This window comes from Narcine bancroftii, chromosome 9 (genome assembly GCF_036971445.1).
Source record: "Narcine bancroftii isolate sNarBan1 chromosome 9, sNarBan1.hap1, whole genome shotgun sequence".
NCBI classification, from domain to species: Eukaryota; Metazoa; Chordata; class Chondrichthyes; order Torpediniformes; family Narcinidae; genus Narcine; species Narcine bancroftii.
In genome coordinates this window covers 123945389-123970274 of record NC_091477.1, presented here as the reverse complement: position 1 = coordinate 123970274, position 24886 = coordinate 123945389, and the positions used below count along the sequence as shown (strand labels likewise).

The 24886-nt window shown below is 47.4% G+C and overlaps 1 protein-coding gene across 26 annotated transcripts in view; it reads right to left on the bottom strand.

Annotated features, from left to right (window-relative positions):
- Positions 1-24850, bottom strand: part of masp1 (MBL associated serine protease 1) — a 167798-nt gene extending 142948 nt beyond the window's left edge. For 14 of the 26 annotated variants that reach the window (XR_011344401.1, XR_011344404.1, XM_069897690.1 and 11 more), the window contains exons 1-5: positions 24712-24849; positions 18089-18314; positions 4106-4280; positions 3030-3161; positions 237-433 (exon numbers count right to left, since the gene is read on the bottom strand). Coding sequence is in view for 22 of the 26 variants with exons in the window: in XM_069897690.1 (XP_069753791.1) it covers positions 237-433; positions 3030-3161; positions 4106-4280; positions 18089-18314; positions 24712-24716 (735 nt within the window). In the remaining 4 variants the exon portion in view is untranslated. Of the gene's footprint in view, positions 1-236; positions 434-3029; positions 3162-4105; positions 4281-18088; positions 18315-21318; positions 21377-23543; positions 23867-24711 lie in introns of those variants that run through there. The other 12 variants (XR_011344402.1, XR_011344403.1, XM_069897695.1 and 9 more) reach the window with 5 other exon arrangements.
- Between the last annotated feature and the right edge of the window lie 36 nt (positions 24851-24886).

Here is a 24886-nt window from a genome sequence, read left to right as displayed (position 1 = left end):
ATGAAAAGTTCTGTAAAAAATTATGACCTAAGCAAATTTGTGGTGATGGAGCAGTGAAGTTAACATCATTGAAGATTAAATATGGGAATGCCAAACACTCTCTTCAGATACTTTACACGTTCAATCATGCACAAATCTGGCAAAAATAACCAGACCACGTTAAACAATGGATCTTAGTTACGGATGATGTCCTTTTAACATGTAATATGTTCTACCACACATATTTTGGTGCTCACCTTCAGAGAGTCGTAAGGGCATAAAACATCTGGGTGATCTTCCAGATCAAAGAGGTCTGCAAAATCCAAGGTGATGACAAACCCATCTTCCAGTTCAATGCGGTACAAACAGTCTGAGCTCTTGGGATATGGATTGGGATAGTCTGGACTAGTAACTACTCCTGATCTTTCTGTGAATACATTGTCGCTACATTCAACTGATGGAAAACAAAAGGCAGCAATCAGTCTTTTTTTGATTGGAAAAAAAGTGCAAGACTATGAAATGTTGGTGTTCAGAAAGATCTGGATGGATGTACAAGAAACGCAGTAGGTTAGCATGCAGATACTCAGGATAATTAAGGCATCAAATGAAAACTCAGACACGATTGTAGATGAGATGGAGTGCAAAGGAAGGGAAGTCTTGCTGAAACTGCAAAGTGACAACACTTGGATTTTTGGTCTCCTTTTTTTCAGGATGCATGGTCTCTACGATAGAGATAGTGAGTCGTTTCCTCTCAAAGAGGTGCGGAACTCTGGTTGGGTCATAGGTGAGGACCAATGGAATCCTAGTGGAATCTAGGGGCAGAGGGGATGTGGGTAGATGTATGGGAAATGGAGGAGATGTGGGGAAGGGCTGAGTTGATGGTGGTGGAGGGGAAGCTATGGCTCAGATGATCTGGACTGGAAGACGTTATCTTGGAATCATATATGATGGAGATGGAGGAATTGAGAGAAAGGAATAGAATCCTTGCAGGGGACTGAGTGTAGAAATGCAGTTGTGGGAATTAGTAGGTTTGTAAAAAAATGTCTGTACAAAGCCTGATATGGAGACAGAGAGATCAAAGGGAGAGTGTGGCCAGAGATAGACCAAGTGAATTTGAGATCAGGGTGGAAATTGGCAGCAAAGTGAATAAAGTTGATGAGCCCATCATGAGTACATGAGGCAGCACAAATACAGTTGTCAAAGTACCGGAGGAAGAGTTGAGGGGTCTTGCCTGGGTAGGCTTGCAGCATGGATTGCTCCACAAAGCCCACAAAAAGGCAGGTGCAGCTGGGACCCACGTGGCTACCCTTTGATTTCGAGAAAGTCGGATGAGTCATAAGAGAAGTTATTGAGGGTTATTGATCTATAGCAGTGGGGATTTTGCAGTGTGCATTATGAGGTGTTGTTCAGTGCTGAGTTGGAGATGGGTCCTGAGGCTTTGCTTTGAGAAACCGCAGAGAAGAGCGTGCGCATGGTAAGGTTAAGATGGTTTAGAGGTGTTCTCCTCCTGAATGTGGGAGATCAGGGAAACATACAGTGTCCCCACTGACTACACCTGTGGAAAGTGTCCAGCGTCAGTTCCTAACTGACCATTATCCAACAGATGCAGCTGGACTCATTCAGGAGAGCATCCAGGGTTCTGAGAACATACAGAGGAGCAGTAGTGAAGAGGTCATATCAGGGGACAATCAGTTGGGTGACTACCCAAAGAGGTAGAGATGATAGGCATGGAGTGCAGAATTCCAACTGGCCATTCCCCATAATGTTGGATACCTTAGGGTGGATAATGTCCTTCAGAGGAGAACAGCAAGCTTAATGTTGTCTACATGGACTACAAGGTCCCACATGTTAGAATGGCCCAGGTTAAACCATATGAACTAATCAACTGGATACAAAATTGACATGGTGGAAGGAATCAGACGGCAGTAGTGGCTAATTGATTTTCAGATGGGAGGCCTGTGACCAGTGGTGTGCCACAGACATTAGTGATGGGTCTTTTTGTTGACGATTGGAATGAAAAAATGGGTGGCATGATTAGCATATTTGCAGATGACAGTAATTGGTGGTGTCATGGACAGTGAAGGTGGTTATCTATGGTTAAAACTGGATCTAGATCAACTGCAAAAGTGGGGTAAGGAACGGTAGATACAAAGCGTTGAATTTTTGGAAATTAAATCAGAGCAGCACATTAACTGGACCACGGGAAACGTTGTAGAATGGTGGGACTTATGGATAAATGCTTATAGAGTGAAACACAAAAATTTGCAGATGCTGTGATTCAGTAAAAACACAAAAATTCTGGAAGAACTCAGCAGGTCACAGAATGTTCATAGGAAGTAAAGATAGATAACCAACATTTTGGCCTGAGCCCTTCCTCACGGTAACAAGTTTGTAGTTTCTTGACACAGGAACACAAGGTAGTGAAAACTGGAAAAGGGTGCAAGCTAGTCAAGGATGTTTCCCAGACTAGAGAGCATTTGAGAAGGTCGCATATGACAGTCTGGTTCAGCAGGCTAAGAGATGGGATGAGTTGGCTAATTGGAACTAAAATTGAATTGATGATGCAGCCATAGAACATGACAGCACAAAAACAGGCCTTTTGGTCCATCTAGTCTGTGCTAGTTTTACATCAAGTCCAGTCTGTCCATGCCAATTTGCCCACATTAAGCCCACACATTTGGATGTTCCAAGGAGCTGGCACAGGCAGGATGAAAAAAATGACCTCTAGTGTGCTGTAGCAAAAGTCAAATAGCTTGGAGAATTCAAGGAAGGAGCAGCTGATGCAAGGTCATCACCCCATATATCGACCATTGCCTTCAGAGAAGTTGTTCCATCCACGGAGTTCCTCCAGCAGTTGATTTTTTTGCTCCAGATTCCAGACACAGACCAGTGTTGTAGAGTTCTATAACACAAACATAGGCCTTTGGACAACTTGTCCATACTGGCCAAAACAGCCCCTTTTTGCCTGTGTTCACCCTATATCCCGCTAAACCTGTCTCATTGCAATTAAACATAGACAGGGCAAGTATACAGTATGAATGTGACAATACCTTTGCAGGTCCGATTATCTGAATGAAGGATGTAGCTAAATCTACAGGAACAGTAAAATCCACCAATGTAATTGTGACAAAAATGGTCGCAGGCTAAAGACTCGTCCAACGTCTCTACACACTCGTCGATATCTGCAAATAAAATTGCATTCAAAGAATCATACAAATACATGACAGAGGAGATTATTCACCTTATTACATCAAGCACGTTGGGAGTCTTCACCTCAGCCACACTTTCATGCAGCGTGTTCCACCAGGACAGGAAAAAGTTTTTCTTTCTCTTTGACTAATTTAATCAATGATCTATACATCATCCTCTCTGACTGGGGAGAAAGTCCTCCAGTTATGTCTAAATTTTCATAATTTTGCACATCTCAACTAAATTTTCCCCTCAGTCTACCTTTGCCATGGATGTAGAACAGAGGCACAAGTACATTGCTCCCATGAAAGTCAGTGTACTCAGTGCAGGCACTGGGATGTCACGTTATAACTGGACAAGATATTGGTGAGAGCGCACCTGGAGTACTGTGCACAGTTCTGGTCACCCAGTACATTAGCATGACACGGAGCTGGAAAGGGTGTGGAAAAGACTTGAGACTGTTAGCAGGAATGAAGGGCTTGAATTTTACTGAGATTGGATGGCTCTGGCTTTTCTCCTTGGAGCTGAGTGGAGGCCAGAAAGAAATTATAAAATCATGAGGGGCACAGACAAGGTAAATAGTCATTGTTTTTTTCCACCAGGATAGGGGAAATCAAGAAGTAGAGGGTGTATATTCAAGGTGAGAAAGCAAATATTCAAAAGGGATCTGAGGGATAATTACCTCCTGGTTCTGCAACCCAGCATTAGACACGAACGGTGTGGTCTCAACCACTTCTCAGAGCACAAAATCTGTTTCTGATTGGTTGAATACCCAGGAAGAGCATTTGGATTTTTTCCAAACCCTTTTCGTCTAAGTCTTTTTCCATTTCCTTATATTATACTGCTCACTATGGCACAACAGTTGCTGTGCGCTTGAAACGTACAAGGATTTTCGCCTCTGTTTTGAGTGCAGATAAGGAAACAAAAGCCAACTAACCAATGGCAGCATAGTGAGCTTCAAAGCCAGTGAAACGCTCCTCATTGGAAAAATCTGTCTTGAATAATACTGTCATGGTATTGTCAGATGAAAGAACAGAGTCTTGGCCTGGGATTTTCTCAGTGTCTGTGCTCTCTCTACCACAGAAAGTCTCCAACATATCCCCAGATGTGACCTGAAATCAAAACACACTGTTTACCACGAAGTCAAAACTTTATACTCTGACAAATAAAGAACCCGTTGCAGATCCCAGAGCTATTACTGCACTGCAGGGGGACAGCAAATCCCTGCAGATGATTTCCACAGGCTCACTCCCCCGAGCTGTTCCCTCACCCTCCACTCAATCCTACCAATTCTTGTCCAGAAAATGTCCCCACCCAAATTCCTTTTGAAATCCCTGACAAATTCAGATTTTTCACATCAAAAAATGTGGCTCACACCTCCATAATTTAATCCATCACTCAACATCTGTGTCTCCTAGTCTTTCAGCCATTTTGTAATGTATTTTTAGTTCATTTTTGAGATCTGGATTTCACTGAGCAACATCAGCATTTATTGCCCCTTAAATTAAGGAGTGCAAACCTGCAGATGAAGGTATTTCAGGGTTAGGGTTAGACGCCAGGGAGGGAATTCCAGGGAGATGCTGGGGAAGGAATTCCAGGATTTACAGTCAACAACGAAATCCAGTGAGAAGTCTCCATGTCAGATTGGCGTGCATTTGGAGGGGAACCTGCAGGCAATGGTGTTCCCGTGCACCTTCAGGATGGGCAAAGGGGCCAGTTTGGGAGGTGCAGCTGGAGTATCCTCAGGTCATTTTATAGTTGGTAAACTCTCCAGCCACTGTGTGTCAGAGAATGTTTATCTCATCCAAGTAGTTGGACAGCATTCCAACAAAATTCTTAGTCAGAATCGTGCAGTAGTTATTAGTCCTTCCACATTGTCCATGCTGCCCATTGAACCCATCTACACCAATTTCTTTTACCCACCTTATGGGGGTGGGATATCATAACAAACATCTACAGATAAACAAAGCCATATTTAACACCTGGATCAAAATTCTAAGAACATTGACTTAAGAAAATGGTAAAAAGATTAAAACATACAAAATTCAGACAGGGCTAGATAAAAGAAAATCTACAGATGCTGAGGCCTAGTGCAACACACAAAAGAGCTGGGGGAAAAAAAAAATCACACAGCAGCCAAAGCAAGTAAAAGGTATCTATATTTCTGCTCTGAGCCCTTCTTCAGGGGTGCCAGAAATCAGACAGTCACCTGAAAATGGAGGGGGGAAAGAAGGTGAAGGAAAGGAAGGAGAAAGAACACAGTTCATCAGGTAAGAGGTAATAGAAAGATACAAGTGGCAGGGTAAAAGCTGAAAAATGATGGGAGGTGGGGGGAAAAAACAAAGATAGAGGTGGGAAGCTGGGAGGAAGCAAGACTGGGATGACAGAGAGACCAGGGAAGTGGGTTAACAGAAATTTCAAATGTCAATAATGAGGCCATCTGGTTTGAAATGGAATATAAGGTGATGTTCCTCCAATTTGCTGTTAGTTTTAACTTGGCAGTACATGAGACCACTGGCAGACATGTCACTGTGTCAATAGGGTGTGGAATTGAAGTTCTTGCTGTTGCAGCAGATAGAACAAAGGGATCTCCCAGTCTGTGTCCAGTTTCCCTGATGTAGAGAAGACCACAACAGGAGCACCGGATGTAGTAGACAACCCTTACGGATTCATAGGGAAAGTGTTGCTTCACTTGGAAGGACTGTTAGGGGCCCAAATAGCCTGAGACCAAGGGAACGTCCCTCATACAACAGAGGAGGAAGAAGTGATGAAATGCCACAGTAGTGGTAACGGTATAAATAGAATTGAATGTAACAAGGCACAGTGACGAAAATGTATGGATATGAAAGTAAAGGTGGGAACAGACTCTGAATGGTATCTTTTTGTAAATAATTTATTGTGAATAAAGTCTATTTTTGGTTTAAAATGTAGTGAAGGAGGGAGTGAAAATAAAGGACTTCTTGTGGTCAAGGGGGTAGGTACCATGGGGGCGATAGGTGGGAAGGGCTGAGTGAACATGGGAGCTGCAGAGGGAGCAATCCCAATGGAGAGCACAGAGGGAAAGGGAAGACATGTCTGGTATCCCATTGTTGGTGACAGAGATTGTGAAGAATAATTTGTTGGATGCAGGGGCTGGTGGGAGTAGGCAAGGACAAGGGGCCCCTGCCTCGTTGTGTCTATGTGGGGGAAATAGGATCTAACAAGGCTTGACAGGTTTGACCTACTCAAGCTGAAAAAAGGTGCAGCTTGTCTAACTCTTTTAGAAGTGACACAGAGCTCCTCCATGGTGTTTTTTAATGATTTAATTGACAGCAAATCAGCTTTCCAGAGAAGTGGAGTTAGGTATTTCACCAACTTCGTGATACCACTGCGTGAATGGAAAGGGGAATTCCAGTTACGTGAATAATTAAACCCTCCATTCACATGCAAACAACGAGCAGCTGGAAGAAGTCTGCAAGACAGGCAGCACTCAAGCAGAAAGAGTCAGTCAATATTTTGGGACATGATAAAGGATCCTGATCTGAAATGGTGACAGCTTCTATTCATGGATGCTGCATAACCTGCTGAGTTCCTCTACCAGCCCATTGTTTGCTCAGGATTTCAAAATCTGCAGATTTTGTGCTTCCATTTACATAGCAATTGTTACTCAGCAAATGTCACAAGGTTTGCTAACAGACAAAATATGGCATAGGAATAAATAAGAAATGACCAAAATATAGGTGAAAGAGACCGATTAGAGCAGCATCTTAAAGAGAAACAGTGAAATGTAATAAAGGAAATCTATAGCCAACCACCATGTAAAGCAATTAACTTCAGGCACAACAATGATAAAGGGGTCAGAGTAAGAGAAACCGCAGAAATCAGAGGGTTCTCGGGCTTGAGAAGATTGCAGAGATACAGGGACCAGATAAGGAGGGACTCGGAAACGCAAAAATTCTAAAGTCAATGCATAATTTTGGAGGATGATAGTTTCAATCAGTGAGCTCAGAGGAAATAGAAGCAGGCATTTGAATGAGATGTTGGAGAAACCATTCGAGGAAGCGCAGGACTTCCCAGACGGAGCTCCTCAGAGCAGTACTGAGAACCAGCCATCTCCAGCTGCCTCATCAATGACCTTCCTGGAGGAGTCACGTGATGAAGTAGTAGCCAGTAGGGTAAAACCAGGCCTCTCCAGAAAAAAAGTCAAGAAAAGACAAAGTTCAACAAACAAAAAATATAAGAAATAGAAGATAAAGTTGCAGAGAAGAGAAAGAAGATGGCACCCAAGGAAAAAGTAAAAACAATGGGGAAAAAAAGAAAAGTCACCGGAAAAGAAAGAAGGCCTTACCTGCATGAAGGAACAGGGAGCCGTGGTGGCGAAGAATGTCCGTTCTCCGAGGTTGGTGCCGCCACTGCGGAGTCGCGACCTCCCGACCAGTGGGATGCAAAAATGACTCTCTGAGCCAAACAAAAGTGTGGAATTGCGCATGTGCGAAATCAAAGGTAAAAGAAAACACCGACGGGAGGGGGGGGCTCAGCCAAGGAGTGGGCAACCACGGCGCAACCGGCTGAGGGACGCCCGACACCAAGGCTCTCAGCTGGAAGATGAGAAAGGCAGCAGGAGAGGGAGTGAGGTACCAGGCGAGAAAGAAAGCCGATGGGGTAAACAGCAAGAGGAGCAGCAGCAGGCGGCCCGACAGATAAGCAGTTAAAAGAAAAATGAAAAGAACAGAAGATAAAATGCAAAGATTAGAACTAATGTCAGAAATAGGGAAAAGTGTGGAACATGTGAAAGAACAAGAAACTGCTGTAGAAATGGAAGTAAACGACTTAAGATGAAAATTGGAAGTAAGTGACAAAAAAAATTAAAGAGACACAAGAGTTGTTATCGCAGAAAATTGATATGTTGGAAAATTACAGTAAGCGAAACAACATAAAAATTGTGGGCCTGAAGGAAGGTGAAGGCACCACAGATATAAAGGAATTTATAAAAGAATGGATCCCGAAGGTCCTGGGAATGACAGAAATGCAGGAAGAAATGGAAATAGAAAGGGCACACAGAGCACTAACCCCGAAACCACAGGCACATCAAAAACCAGGATCCATCTTAGTAAAATTTTTAAAATATACAACAAGAGAAAATATACTGAAGTGGGCAAGAAATAAAATTAGAGAAGATAATAAACCATTGGAATACAAGGGTCAAAAAATATTTTTTTACCCAGACACAAGTTTTGAACTCTTAAAGAGGAAGGAGTTTAATACAGCAAAATCGATCCTATGGATAAAAGGATATAAATTCATGTTAAGACATCCAGCCGTGCTTAAAATATTTATACCCGGGGAGCAAAACAGATTGTTCTCGGATCCGGAGGAAGCACAAGAATTTGCAGAACGTTTGCAGGACAGAAGGAGAGATGAAGAGATGTAATAAGAATGAACTACAGTGATAAAGTATATATAAAGATGTAAAAACAATGTATATGTAAAGAACTAAAGAGGGAAAAGAGAAGGGAAGGAAGGGGAAAAAAGGGAGAGCTTTGCTATATGTGTAAAAAAATGTTTTCTGGGGGGGGTTGGGGGGAAGAGAATAACCGTCACTGCGAAATCAGTTGACGCTTGTAAGCAAGATCACAATCCAAATGGAAAGGGGAGTTGTGGTTGCCCGGCAAGGGATAAGGGGCAACTCAGAGGGGGAGGGGGGCATTTGGGGTTAAGGTAATATTGCGTGTGGGAATTGTTGGAGTATTTTATGTTTTAAATGTGTTGTCATACATTGAGTTTAAAAAGGAAAAACAGATGAAAATGGGGAAAAGGGGGATGGAGGTGGTGAGGAAGCGGAAATGAGGTGTAAACAAGATACAAGATATAAGATGGCCATCTTATATGACTATAAACATTAATGGAATACATAACCAAATTAAAAGGAAGAGGCTATTAAATTTACTGAAAAAAGAAAAAATAGACATAGCATTTGTGGAGGAAACGCATCTAACTGAAGTGGAACATAAATTAAAGAGAGACTGGGTAGGGCACGTAGCGGCAGCATCCTATAATTCAAAAGCTAGAGGTGTAGCCATATTAATTAATAAAAATGTACCAATCAAAATAGAGGAGGAAATAATAGATCCAGCAGGGAGGTATATAATGATAAAGTGTCAGATATACTCAAAATTTTGGAATTTGCTAAATAAATATGCACCTAATGAGGAGGAACAAAAGTTTATGCAGGATTGTTTTTGAAGATTGTAGATACACAAGGAAAGATATTGACAGGAGGGGATTTTAACCTTAATTTGAATCCAATGTTGTTTTTTGGGAAATAATTTATTAACATTTGAACAGTTGAAGTACAAATATGGAATAACTCATGGTACAATGTTTCATATCATCAAGTGAAAGCTTAGTTAAAGGACAAATTGGGAAACAGTTTGAGATTACCAGAAGGAAGCAGCTTTGAATATGTGATTACAGACACAATGATAATTAGAAGATTTATAACCAACATGTACATTAAGTTGCAAGATAAGGAAAATGATGAAATAAGCTATAAATCTAAACAAAAGTGGGAAAAGGATTTAAACATAAAGATAAAAAAATGAAGCATGGGAAAAGTTATGTTTTGGAACTATGAAGAATACAATAAATATAAGGTTACGCATGATACAGTATAATTGGTTACACAGGTTATATAACACACCTCAAAAGTTAAAAGAATGGGATCCAACATTATCAGATAGATATTTTCGCTGCAAGAAGGTAATGGGAACAACAATACAAGCAATTTGGGCATGTTCGAAAGTGAATACGTTTTGGGAAGATCTAAATCAAATATTAAATAAAATCACAAAAAATAACATACCAAACAATCCAGAGATCTTTCTTCCAAGTAACATAAGAAGTAAGGAATTAGGCCTCAAATTGGATAAAGCACAAAAAAGATTTATTATGATAGCCTTAGCAGTAGCAACAAAATGTATAATGTCAACTTGGAAAATGGAAGAGAGCCTGAGAATACAGCAATGGTACATGGAAATGAATAAATATATTCCATTGGAAAAAATAACATACAATTTAAAAAATGTCACATTATTTGAACAAATTTGGGAACCACACATGGAACATTACAGAGAGGGCTTGCCTCATACCTCCACCCCCTAAAATGATAAGAAGACAAAACGACTTGATTCAGAGTGTAAAAGCAGATGATGCATTTTTCTTGTTTATTTTTCATTGTGTGAAGACATTGTTTTATGGTTTTAATTGTATTGTATATGTTAAATATTTACTGGTTGACCGTTTTGAGTTTTGTGTGCCCGATGGAGATGTGGGGGGGCTGGTAATCATGGTGGGGAGCTGGCTGATGGAGGACCTCAGTTTTCTTCAGGCTGACTTCCAGGCCAAACATTTTGGCAGTTTCCGCAAAGCAGGACGTCAAGCGCTGAAGAGCTGGCTCTGAATGGGCAACTAAAGCAGCATCGTCTGCAAAGAGTAGTTCACGGACAAGTTTCTCTTGTGTCTTGGTGTGAGCTTGCAGGCGCTTCAGATTGGTTTTGGAGGGGGGTGGGAGGGTAGGGGAGAAAAAAGGGAGAAAATGCCACTGTGTATATTTAATGAGAAACGTTTCTCTATATTTTGGTTGATATGGTTCACAGTGTGAAAAATAAAAAATTATTTAAAAAAAAACTAATGACCTTCCTTTCATCACAAGGTTAGACGTTCACTAATGATTGCGCAAGGTTCAAATCCATTCACAACCATTTGGCAAATGAAACAGCTCACGCCTGCATGCGACAGAATCTATTCAATCTTCAGGCACGGACCTGTCATTGTCCAAGTTAAAGACCATTGTCACGTACTAAGGTACAGTGAGAAAGTTGGCACTCCAGCACATCAACCCATACCTAGTACTGCCATAAAACCACATTATAAAGTACTCATCTTGTAAGAATAGGAGTGAAGGGTTAGGATAGCAATTGTTGAGCGTGAGCAGGTCTGCTGGGAGCAGTTTGCAAAATGTCACCACACTCAGTCAACATCCTGAAAAACAATTTGTCCTGCAGCTGTGCAAAGCAATATCCACCTTCAACAAAGAAACAAACAAAAGAAATTCAAAATTACCAATGATCATTTCACACTGACAAAATCCTGGGGTCACCCTTAACCAGAAACCATTAAAACATTCAGACAAACACCGCGGCTATAAGAAAATAGGAAGACAAGAAATAGGATCAGGAGTCGGCCATTTGGCCCAACGAGCCTGTTCATCATTCACCAGATCATGATTGATCTTGCTGTGGATCAGCTCCATTTACCTACCTTTTTCCCCCCATAACCCTTAAGCTACTATGCAAAAATCATAGTAAAAAATCAAGCAACTGTGATTAAATACATTTAGTGAAGCAGCCTCCGCCGCTCCCTCCGCCGCTCCCTCCACTGCTTCCTTGGCAGACAGTTCCAGATTCAATATTGGAAAAGGCAATTCCTCTTCACCTCCACCCAAAATCAACTCTGCTGAATCTTGAGGCTGTGTCGCCAACTTCTAGTCTCACTTAACCAGTGGGAACAACTTTTCTGTCTCTATTATATCCATTCCTTTTAAAATTTTACATTTCCATTAGACATGCTCTCATTCTTCTGAAATCCAACTGGTATAGTCCCAGGTGACTGTATTTCTCCTCACAGGCTATCACCCTCATTTCCAGAATCAACCTGTTGAACCTCTTCTGCACTACCTCCACAGTCAGTCTATTTTTTTCTTAATTAAGACCACAAATGCACACAGTAATTCACAGGCGACTTCACCAATACCCTGTAGAGTGGCAGCAGAATCTTTGTTCTCAAATTCAAACCTTCTATCAACTAACCCTGCAGCACTCTACTCACCACTGATTTCCAACCAGAGAAGCACCTTTTAACCCCATCTGCCTTCTATTGATGAACTAATCCCGTCCATGCCGCGACGACACCCCAACCCTGTCAGTGCCGCGACGACACCCCAACCCTGTCAGTGCCGCGACGACACCCCAACCCTGTCAGTGCCGCGACGACACCCCAACCCTGTCAGTTCCGCGACGACACCCCAACCCTGTCAGTGCCGCGACGACACCCCAACCCTGTCAGTGCCGCGACGACACCCCAACTCCATGCATCCTTATCATATGGCTAGCTTTTAAACTGCACCTTATTATTCTAGAAATTTAAGTATACAATTTGCACCTATTTCCTTTCATCCACTTTTCTCATAACATCCTTAACGGATTCCAGTAAATTTGTCAAAGAGGATCTTCACTTCCTGAACCCAGGAACAATTTCTATCCTAGTGTCTTGCTATTTCTTATAGCAAAACACAATAGGAACAGAAATAGTCCATCAGCCCATCAAGGCTGCCCTGCTGTTTAATCATGCACTGATCCATTTTCCCACTCAGCCTTCTCCCCATAACCTTTGACACCCTGGCATATCAAGAACATATCAATCTCTGCCTTAAATATCATACATCCAATGACATGCCCCCCCTCAAACATCACAGATTTACCACCCTCTTGCCGAATCAATTCCTTCCACACCTGTTATTAGTGGCCACCTTTCAATCCTCAAGCTGAGCCCTCTTGTCCTGGACCCTCCCACCATGGGAAACAACCTTTCTACAAATCATCTGTCCATACCTTTTAACATTCCAATTATTTCAAAGAGCCCCCCCCCCCCCATTCTCCTAAATTCCAACAAGTACAGGCCATGAGCTATCAAATGTCCCTCATATAGCCCTTCCATTCATGGAATTATCCTTAAGTACAACCCCATCCAGGATGAGGTGAGGTGGGGTGGGATGGGGTGTCCCCTTAGTACACTGTCTCAAGGTGGGGTGCTCCATCAGTGCAACCCTGACCCAAGTGCTCCCTCAATATGCCTGTCCAAACTTGGAGTTCCCCCTCAGGGCAACCCCCACCCCATCCCAGGGTGGGACCCTCCCTGCATCCCCGTCCCAGGATAGCCCCCCCACCCCCGGATAGGGCACACCCTCTGCACCCCTGCCCCAGGATAGGGTGCTCCCTCTGCATCCCTGTCCAATGGTGGTGCCCTCCCTCAGTGCCCCCATCCCACATGGAGCCCTCCCTCTGTATCTCCCTCGATGCTGGCAGTGCAAGTGTTACTGAAGCACTACATATTTATTTTCCATTCCTGCACAATCTGCTGCCAGGCTTCTATTATTAAATCAAGATGGCCCTCTGACATTACTGGCTTAGTTCCTACAATGAGGACTGCAATTGCCTTCCATATCCGTGTTTCTATTTAAAGCTGCTCCTTCACTCTTACTCCTAAAATTCTATCCTCCATTAAGTGGGATATTCACTGTTTTAAACTTTCTCCACAACACTGTCATTTCTCAGAAACTACAGCTAAAAAACAGCACATGTGTCTGCACCGAAAAAAATATGAAAATTAAACTGAACCTTTTACAACTTGATCTGTTATAATACGGCCCTTCATGTAAATTACCCTGCCTGGACCCACTGACCTGCACCAAGACCACATCCCTCATACCACTCCCATCCACATACCTGTCCAATTTCCTTTCCAATATTAAATTTGAGCCTGCATTCACCACTTCAGAAGGCAGCTCGTTCCACACCCCCACCATTTGCTGAGTGAAGAAGTTCCCCCCCCCCCCCCAATGTTCCTCCTAAACCCCTTTCACCCTTAGCCCATATCCTCTGGTTTTTATCTCACCTACCCTCAGTGGAAAAAGCCTACTTGCATTTACTCTATCCATACGCATCATAATTTTGCAAACCCATATGAAGACGAAGATTATACTCATTGGAACTTAGAAGAATGAGCGGGGATTCCACAGAAACCCTCCATCATCAAGGAAGTGTTACAAGAGCATCAAAATTAGGACTGCCAACAGATGGAGGAATTCCTCAACCTCCTTCCCCATGCAAGGAGTCACCCAGGACTACACTCACTGGAATTCAGAAGAATGAGGGGTCTTATTGAAATATTGATTGAGAGGCAATGATCATGTAGATGGTCAGAGGCTTTTCCCGAAGGCTGATATGGCTAGTTTTAAAGTAAAAACACAAAAATGCTGGAGGAACTCAGCTGTGTTCATCGGAGGTAAGGACCTGAGCCCTTCTTCATAGTATATTTTAAGGTGCATGGGAGTAAGTACGGGGGGGGGGGGGGGGGGAAATAAAGAGCTAAGTTTTCCCATGGAGAATGGTGGGTGGATGGAATGCACTGCAGAGAGCAGCAGTGGAAGCAGGAACAATAGGATCTTTTATTAGGTACATGGAACTGAGAAAAGTGGAGGGTTAAGCAGTAGGGAAATTCAAGGTGATTTGAGTAGGTTATTAGCTTGGCACAACATTGTGGGTTGAAGGGTCTGTGTTGTGCTGTAGATTTCCATATTACAAACATAAAATGATCAAGTTTACTGTCATCTGATTGTACAAATTTTTTTTTTTTTTTTTTCTTTGGCTTGGCTTCGCGGACGAAGATTTATGGAGGGGGTAAAAAGTCCACGTCAGCTGCAGGCTCGTTTGTGGCTGACCAGTCCGATGCGGGACAGGCAGACACGATTGCAGCGGTTGCAAGGGAAAATTGGTTGGTTGGGGTTGGGTGTTGGGTTTTTCCTCCTTTGCCTTTTGTCAGTGAGGTGGGCTCTGCGGTCTTCTTCAAAGGAGGCTGCTGCCCGCCAAACTGTGAGGCGCCAAGATGCACGGTTTGAGGCGTTATCAGCCCACTGGCGGTGGTCAATGTGGCAGGCACCAAGAGATTTCTTTAGGCAGTCCTTGTACCTTTTCTTTGGTGCACCTCTGTCACGGTGGCCAGTGGAGAGCTCGCCATATAATACGATCTTGGGAAGGCGATGGTCCTCCATTCTGGAGACGTGACCCATCCAGCGCAGCTGGATCTTCAGCAGCGTGGACTCGATGCTGTCGACCTCTGCCATCTCGAGTACCTCGACGTTAGGTGTGTGAGCGCTCCAATGGATGTTGAGGATGGAGCGGAGACAACGCTGGTGGAAGCGTTCTAGGAGCCGTAGGTGGTGCCGGTAGAGATACAACCCAACGAAACAGCATTCTCCGGTGCAAAACATGGAGACGCACATCCAGACATAACAAACGTATGCAGAACAAGTATTTAATCTTCAAAAATAAATAAATGTTGCTTGGTACAAATGAACGTCTTGGATGGTTAGTGTGAGCAGTTCATTCAGTGTGTGAGAAGTGCATTCTGACTGCCCGTGAGAAGCTGTTTCTCAGCCTGGTGGTGCTGGCTCTGGTACCAAATTAGGGTGGACAGCCAGCACCTTTTTCCTGGGTCCACAATAGCAAACAACAGACAATGGTTTAAAATAAGTAGAGGAAGGTTGAGTGGAGACGTCAGAAATAAGTTTTTTTCTCAGAGAATGGAGGGTGCCTGGAATGCATTACCTGGGGTGGTGGAGGCTGATACAATAGGGGCATTTAAAAGAGTCTTAGACAGGCACATGAGCATAGAGCAAAAAGGGTTTTTCTATAATAAAATAGATTGTTGTGGAATATAGAAAAAATAGATTGTTGTGGAATACATTTACTCAGGTTGCCACAACATCATCTATGTGCTATGCATTCAAAATTATAAGGGATATAGATTTGGTAAATGTAACAGGCTTTCTCCACTGAGGGTGGGTGAGACAAGAACTGGAGTACACGAGTTAAGGGTGAAGTGTTTAAAAGAAACATTTGGGGGAACTTCACAGAGAGTGGAATGAGCTGCCAGCAGAGGTGGTTCAATGTTGTTTCTGTGCTGAGGTGTTCTACAGTTCCAGGGGTGTGATGCTTTCTATGGTACCAGAACATAGTTCCCAGAAAATGGCAACTTGGGTGTACAGGACGGTGAAGACTTTTGACTCTCTTACCTTCAATGGGCAGGGCAATGAGCACAAAAGTTTGTGTTCCAGTTGTGCAGATCTTTGGTGAGGAAGTGTGCAATTCTGGATGCCCAGATACAGGAAGGATGGTACTAAGTTGGAAAGGGTGCAGGAGAGACTAACCCAGGATGTTGCTGAGACTTGAGGGGATGGAGTTATAAAGAGAGGTCAGATACCCCAGTTCATCCTTCCCTGGAGTGCAGGAAGATGAGAGTTGACCTTATGGAGCTTTGCAAAATCATGAGGGACATGGTTAAAGAGAAGGTCCAGTTTTTCCCCCCATAATAAGACTATTCTAGAACTAGAGAGTGCACAGGTTTAAGATGAGAGGGTAAAAATGGGACCAACCAAGAATCCCAACTTGGCATGGACAGGTTGATCCCAAGGGCCTGTGTGGTTGGATTGGGAAAGGTTTCACTTCCAGACCTGTGGTAAAGGCATGACTGCCACTGGACCCTGGAGAGGGGAAACCAAGACAGCACTCATCCATGAGGTCAGGGTGCCTGCTAGGAAAGGGCTGGATTCTTTTTGAATGTCGAAAACCACAGAGGCCCATAGCTTTGCACTAGACCACAAGGGGCAATGGGCCCTGGGGGAATAAGCAGGGCGCAGGAGTAAACCACATCATGGAGAAAAGGAAACCTGGGAGAGGATCCAAAAAGGAGTAAATTTTAAGCTTTGTTCCATGACAATAAAGGAATCTTGAATATGGATTGGATGGGCAGATGAAGCAAATGGAGAATATTATGACCATAAGATTTAGGAGCAGAATTAGACCATTCAGCCATCAAAAATGTTCTGCAATGCAAACGATGGCTGATGTCTTTTCCTTTCAACCCCACTCTCCTGCCTTCTGACCATAATCTTTGTCTGTAGATGTATACGTAAAAAAAACTAAATAAATAAACATTTTTGACTTGCATCTCTTGACTCATTCACAAATGACATGTCCTCACGAGGGATAATCGTGATACGGTGCCAAGCATCACCTATATTAGTCTCCTTATTACAGAAATGAAATTAGTAACCAGTTCAGTGAAGGTTCACCGGACTGAAAGTTGAGGTGAATGGATGATCTCCGAGGGAAAGTTCAATGGGCCAGTCGTGTATCCATCAGAGTTTACCAAAGGTGAGGTGCAGCCTCGGAAAAGTGGATATGGAGAAATCCTTTTCTTCTGTGGCAAGTTTAAAAGGAAGTGCCATTTAAAGCAAGACAAGTTGATCCTTCTTTATTCAGTTGCGAATCTGATCAGCTGTTATTTTTTTATAATGGAACAGATTCAAGGGAACTAGTGACCTATTCCTAGGTCTAATTTGGATATTAACATGTTCATGTGTTATTGAATCTTTGCAGACCATTCTTAACAGGTGGGAAGAGCAAAGAGCCAGAAATTAGTTGCAAATGACAGGGATGGAGAGAGAGTCAAGGTCCTTTAGATAAAACATGAAAAGATATGAATCTGGGACTGATCGCTGTGGCACACCTCTTGTTGCCAACCAGAGAAAGAGCCATTTATCCTGACTCATTCTCCTGTTCAGCTAATCTTCTGTCCATCCCAATCATCTTCCGCAAAAACCTCTGGCGTAGCACCTAGTCATCCACTCATTCGCTTCATATATGGCACAAGATATTTCTTCAAAGACATCAATGGTCCAGCAAGGTAAGAACTCATCCTGGACAGAATCACTAGCCATCTGGGGTCCTGAATACAATAACACTCCTCACTTCTACACAGAAGCAAAAAATAACTACAGTGGCTGAAAATCTGAGATGAAATAAGAATATGCTAGAATTACTCAACAGGTTGCACAGCTTCTCTGGTGAGAGACACAGAGGTACTGTTTCAGGTTGATTGGCATTCAATTCTGCACAGATATTCTCTGACCTACAGAGAAGGTTCTGTTTCTAGTGCCGGACACGAAGAACTTGAATCTGCCTGCACTCCCCAGTTTTCTGAGACCCTATGATCTGCAATTCAACAGAACCACGAAGGCAAAATTACTCTGTCTTTGACTTACCTTCACAAAGTCGTATTCACAGAGGTATGAGGGCTCAAGGTCAAAGTGCATGAAATAGAGCTGAATTCGGTATCCAGTTGGCACCGTGATGTTCCAGGTCACATCCGCATCACTCGGATAACCCTCTGGGTAATTGGGAGACTGAAGCTGCCCAAACATCCCCACCAGCTCAGTGATATTTGCTGCACTTGGAGGCAAGAGGCACACCACAAACAACCAGAAGTATCTGCAAAGTGGAAGAAGGAGGAGGAATTTGAAATTAGCACATCTAGCAGCCATGTTTAACACCAACATGGCAGTTCACAGGTCAATGACATTGGTACAAGAACATGACAGAGGCCTGTTCCACCAGTCGACAAGATTATATACAAGAAAAATCTGCCACTATAATGGTGTGAACTATACCCCACACTCGGTCACACACCTCCCAGCGCGGCGCCCCCTCAGTCACTCCCCGCCCAGCGCGGCGCCCCCTCAGTCACTCCCCGCCCAGCGCGGCGCCCCCTCAGTCACTCCCCCCGCCCAGCGCGGCGCCCCCTCAGTCACTCCCCCCGCCCAGCGCGGCGCTCCCTCAGTCACTCCCCGCCCAGCGCGGCGCTCCCTCAGTCACTCCCCGCCCAGCGCGGCGCCCCCTCAGTCACTCCCCGCCCAGCGCGGCGCCCCCTCAGTCACTCCCCCCGCCCAGCGCGGCGCCCCCTCAGTCACTCCCCCCGCCCAGCGCGGCGCTCCCTCAGTCACTCCCCGCCCAGCGCGGCGCTCCCTCAGTCACTCCCCGCCCAGCGCGGCGCTCCCTCAGTCACTCCCCCCGCCCAGCGCGGCGCCCCCTCAGTCACTCCCCCCGCCCAGCGCGGCGCTCCCTCAGTCACTCCCCGCCCAGCGCGGCGCTCCCTCAGTCACTCCCCGCCCAGCGCGGCGCTCCCTCAGTCACTCCCCCCGCCCAGCGCGGCGCTCCCTCAGTCTCCCCGCCCAGCGCGGCGCTCCCTCAGTCTCCCCGTCCAGCGCGGCGCTCCCTCAGTCACTCCCCCCGCCCAGCGCGGCACTCCCTCAGTCTCCCCGCCCAGCGCGGCGCTCCCTCAGTCTCCCCGCCCAGCGCGGCGCTCCCTCAGTCACTCCCCGCCCAGCGCGGTGCTCCCTCAGTCTCCCCCCGCCCAGCGCGGCGCTCCCTCAGTCTCCCCCCGCCCAGCGCGGCGCTCCCTCAGTCACTCCCCGCCAGCGCGGCGCTCCCTCAGTCTCCCCGCCAAGCGCGGCGCTCCCAGTCTCCCCGTCCAGCGCGGCGCTCCCTCAGTCACTTCCCGCCCAGCGCAGCGCTCCCTAAGTCACTCCCCGCCCAGCGCGGCGCTCCCTCAGTCTCCCCGCCCAGCGCGGCGCTCCCTCAGTCACTCCCCGCCCAGCGCGGCGCTCCCTCAGTCACTCCCCGCCCAGCGCGGCGCTCCCTCAGTCTCCCCACCCAGCGCGGCGCTCCCTCAGTCACTCCCCGCCCAGTGCGGAGCCTCCTCAGTCACTCCCCGCCCAGCGCGGAGCTCCCTCAGTCTCCCAGCCCAGCGCGGAGCTCCCTCAGTCTCCCCGCCCAGCGCGGCGCTCCCTCAGTCTCCCCGTCCAGCGCGGCACTCCCTCAGTCTCCCCGTCCAGCGCGGCGCTCCCTCAGTCACTCCCCCCGCCCAGCGCGGCGCTCCCTCAGTCTCCCCGCCCAGCACGGCGCTCCCTCAGTCTCCCCGCCCAACGCGGCGCTCCCTCAGTCACTCCCCGCCCAGCGCGGCGCTCCCTCAGTCTCCCCGCCCAGCGCGGCGCTCCCTCAGTCACTCCCCGCCCAGCGCGGCGCTCCCTCAGTCTCCCCGCCCAGCGCGGCGCTCCCTCAGTCTCCCCGCCCAGCGCGGCGCTCCCTCAGTCACTCCCCGCCCAGCGCGGCGCTCCCTCAGTCACTCCCCGCCCAGTGCGGCGCTCCCTCAGTCACTCCCCGCCCAGCGCGGCGCTCCCTCAGTCACTCCCCGCCCAGCGCGGCGCTCCCTCAGTCACTCCCCGCCCAGCGCGGCGCTCCCTCAGTCACTCCCCGCCCAGCGCGGAGCCTCCTCAGTCACTCCCCGCCCAGCGCGGCGCTCCCTCAGTCACTCCCCGCCCAGCGCGGAGCCTCCTCAGTCACTCCCCGCCCAGCGCGGAGCTCCCTCAGTCTCCCCGCCCAGCGCGGCGCTCCCTCAGTCTCCCCGTCCAGTGCGGCGCTCCCTCAGTCACTCCCCGCCCAGCGCGGCGCTCCCTCAGTCACTCCCCCCGCCCAGCGCGGCGCTCCCTCAGTCTCCCCGCCCAGCGCGGCGCTCCCTCAGTCTCCCCGTCCAGCGCGGCGCTCCCTCAGTCACTCCCCGCCCAGCGCGGCGCTCCCTCAGTCACTCCCCGCCCAGCGCGGCGCTCCCTCCGTCACTCCCCGCCCAGCGCGGCGCTCCCTCCGTCACTCCCCGCCCAGCGCGGCGCTCCCTCAGTCTCCCCGCCCAGCGCGGCGCTCCCTCAGTCTCCCCGCCCAGCGCGGCGCTCCCTCAGTCTCCCCGCCCAGCGCGGCGCTCCCTCAGTCACTCCCCGCCCAGCGCGGAGCTCCCTCAGTCTCCCCGCCCAGCGCGGCGCTCCCTCAGTCTCCCCGTCCAGCGCGGCGCTCCCTCAGTCACTCCCCGCCCAGCGCGGCGCTCCCTCAGTCACTCCCCCCGCCCAGCGCGGCGCTCCCTCAGTCTCCCCGCCCAGCGCGGCGCTCCCTCAGTCTCCCCGTCCAGCACGGCGCTCCCTCAGTCACTCCCCGCCCAGCGCGGCGCTCCCTCAGTCACTCCCCGCCCAGCGCGGCGCTCCCTCCGTCACTCCCCGCCCAGCGCGGCGCTCCCTCAGTCACTCCCCGCCCAGCGCGGCGCTCCCTCAGTCACTCCCCGCCCAGCGCGGCGCTCCCTCAGTCTCCCCGCCCAGCGCGGCGCTCCCTCAGTCACTCCCCGTCCAGCGCGGCGCTCCCTCAGTCACGCCCCTCCGTGAGGGGCGCTCCCTGAGTTCTGGCCCTCCCATTCTCCACATTCGAGAAACTGCATCCCGGTCGGGCTTCCTTTCCGCGGCCCGGGCCCCGCGACCCCCGGCGACGGCGGCGGGAGAGCGGCTACTGGGCGGGAGTGAGGCCGAGGATGGATGCCGGGCCCGGGTCGGGGGTCGTGGGTCGGGGGTCGTGGGTCGGTAGGAATGGAGTCGGCAGCGACAATAATCACCACCCTCACCCCATCCTCGCTCCGTGCGGAATGACTTTCGGTCGCGCCTCAGGCCACGCCCCTAACGCCCAGGCCACGCCCATCTACCACGCCCCATCCTAACACCCAGGCCCCGCCTCTAATCCACAGGCCCCGCCCCTCCAGGCCTCAGACACAATTCCAAGCCACTCCTCGGCCCCACCTGCACCCTGGGCTTCACCCCCTCATCCCCACATTTCCATCTGTCTCCCAAAGTATTGTCCCCCTCCCTCTCTCTCCCCCCCAACCCTTCCCCCATCACCCCATCCAGACCAGACCCCCCCAGATCACCATCCTCCCCATCAAGCCCTGATTCCTTCTGCTTCCTGCTCCACCCTAAAGGCCCCCAGACTCTGGCCAAGAATCACAAAATAGCCTCCACAAATCTACTCTCGGGTCAGGATCCCAACTCCCTGACCACTTCCCATGAGTATTAATCCCACCACAGGATCGAGAGACCCCACCCCAAAATCTGGAATCAGCCCCAATGCTCTGTCTATTTGTACATTTACATTGTTCCCTCCCCCTAACCCCAACCTCAACCCAACCTCAACCTCAACGCCAAGCCTTTATCTTCCACAACCCCACTTCTGAGCCCCAGGATTGACTGCTGAATCACATACCCCACCACCTTCCCTGATTTTTATCTCTACCTCCTGCACTGCCAGAACACTCCCACAGCACTCACATCACTTTCCTATCAGCCTCAGAATCACCTAACCACCAAATCTTGCTGGTCACATGTTTGTGCAGCATAGAGAAACATGCCCTTGGATCACCACATCTATCCTTTCACTCTACCCCACCCTGACCACCTGCAAATTGGAGAAACAACACCTCATTTTTCAATTGGGTCCCCTCCAACCCCAGGGCATGAACATTGAGGACACTGCATTCCACTAATCAGCTTGCCTTTTTCCCCCTCTCCCCCCCCTTAACTTGTCTTTCCAATTCCCACTTCCTTTCTCTCTCCACCTAGCTTAGACTCTTCCCCTTCCTGCTGTCCTTCCCCTCCACCTATCATCTCCCACCCCCCTCACCACCACCACCACCCCCCCTTTTGTTTACACATCTCTCATGTTAGACATTCAGCATGATAACAAGCCCTTCCGTCTAATGAGCCCATACTGCCCAACTACCCCATAGGGTGGGAGGAAACCAGATCATCTGGTGCTCTGATTTCATCCCATGTCTCACTGGAGTGCAGATTTAAGGGCTAATTGGCCATTGTAAATTGGCCTTAACGTGTAGGTGAGTGGTAGAATAAGTGGTTGAAGAGAATGTCCAGAGAATAAAACAAAATTCTCATTTCAGGATTTTATTCTATGAGAAAAGATGAGTGGGAAAGAGAAGTGGCAGATGGGGTGGGGAGGAGATGTGGGTGGAGAAAGGGAAAAGTGGGGGCCATGAGTGCCAGGGGTTAAGGAGTGAGGGAGAGGGCAGAGAGGAATATGACTCCTCTTCCACCACTGCTTTTGCCCTCGGAGTCAGTATCTTCAGATGGAATTGATCTCACAGTGGATTATTTGAAAATGAATGAGATTAATGGTTTCCATGGGGTGCTTTAGTGTCACAGATTTCTATAGCATGAAAACAGGCTCTTTGCCCCTATTTGTCTGTGTTAACCAAGCCTGCATTCAGCTCATATTAATTTCAACCTTTCCAATCCATCTGAATGTCTTTTTATTAATTTAGACATGCAGCTCGGTAACAGGCTCTTCTGGCCCATGAGTCCATGCTGCCTAAATACCCTAATTAACCTATATCCCTGGTACGTTTTGAATGGTGGGAGGAAACTGGAGCACCAAGAGGAAACCCACGCAGACATGGGGAGAACGTACAAACTCCTTACAGACAGCGTGGGATTCGAACTCAGGTCACTGATGCTGTAATAGCGTTGTGCTACCCGCTACACTAAATTTTGAACATTTAAATTCTATCACAAAATAAGTAATTTTCTCCAGGGGAGTGCAGCTTTGCATTTCTGTGTTGCAGTGAGCAATGCTCAGGCAGGAGTCGAACTTCCAGATAACTGCTATGTATTTCCTGGCCACTGCCAATGTGATCATTACAAATTGGATTTGAAATTTGGACAGGTTCATCGAAAGTCTTATATCCATTATTTTTCCCAACAGGAACAGCTCTGGGTCCTGGGGGAATTTTTTACTTAGAATTTTTTCCAAGGCTTGGCCCAGTTTCAACCAGAAGGGCCTCACCTTGGTACATGTCCAGGTTGTGTGAACAAATGTTCCTGTTGCAATGCCACATCTGAAGCATTGGTCTGATCATTCCAATTTTTGCGACATCAGATACAGCTGGTGTAGAAAATTGTATTGTACCAGCCTGTACAGCGGTCTGACAGCTCGGAGCAATCATTATTTCTAGTCCGACTCCCTCCTCTGCCTTGATTTATAAAGGCTTGGTTTAGGTCCTTCCATTTGAAACAAGAAATACATTGTTGGGATGAACTTGCTTGTGTTCCCCCTTCAAATCATGGCCGCTATGTCACCACTGCATGTTGGTAAACCCATAGTCGGACCTAATTTGTTCAGTAGAAAAGATCTTATCTGAAGGTAGCGATGGAATATCTTATTTGATAAATCATACTTATTTCTAAATTGTTCAAACGACATAAGCAGCCCCTGCTCATAACAGTCCTCTATGCACCTGATGCCATTACGACGCCATGTGTCCAGGATCTTGTTACCCATCATAAATGGTTTTAATCTCTTTGGAGTCAGAGGTGTTTTAGGGGACAGCCCCACTTTGATTACTCCATCTTGATTAACTTTAATCAAGCTGCCTTGTTATGCACCTCCAGGTAGTCCATTACCTCATCCTTAACAACCAACTGCAACAACCATTGATATCAGGCTAATAGTTTCCTTTCTGCTGTCACCCTCCCTTTTTAAATAGCGGAGTGTCCTTTTCAAGTTTACAGTCCTCCAGAACCATGCCAGAATGTATTAATTCTTGCCCAATCATTACCAATTACAAATTCCTCCACAATCTCTTTAGCCACTTCTTTCAGAACCCAAGGGTGCATTCCATCTGGTCCAGGAGACTTTTCTACCCTTAGACTGTTCAGCTACCCAAGCGCCTTCTCTCTGGTGATCATGACTGCGCACACCTCTCTTCCCTGATACCATTGAAACTCAGGTACACTGCCAATGCCTTCCATTGCTCTGACCCATCATCCAACCCCATTTCAAAGCCCTTAACCCTTAAACCCACCCCGTTCTATGGCATTCATCCATTGTTACTTCACCACACCCGTGTCCTGTTGCTCACTCTCCTTCTCACCAATCCACTCCATCCCCCACCCCCTTTTCCATTTGGAATTCTTCTCCAATACCATCAGTCTTGCTATAAAGATTGTCCAACCTCATGATGATGGAATCTGATATTGGAAATCATTTTTCAAAGGGCACTCCAACAGCTGGCTGTGTGTTCACACAAACTTGATCAATCATTTTGAGGCAAAACTTTGGTTGTTCACCAATTTAGACAGTTGTAGCAGGGGCAAAATCTGTCATTTGTATCTGCCATGAGGTCATAG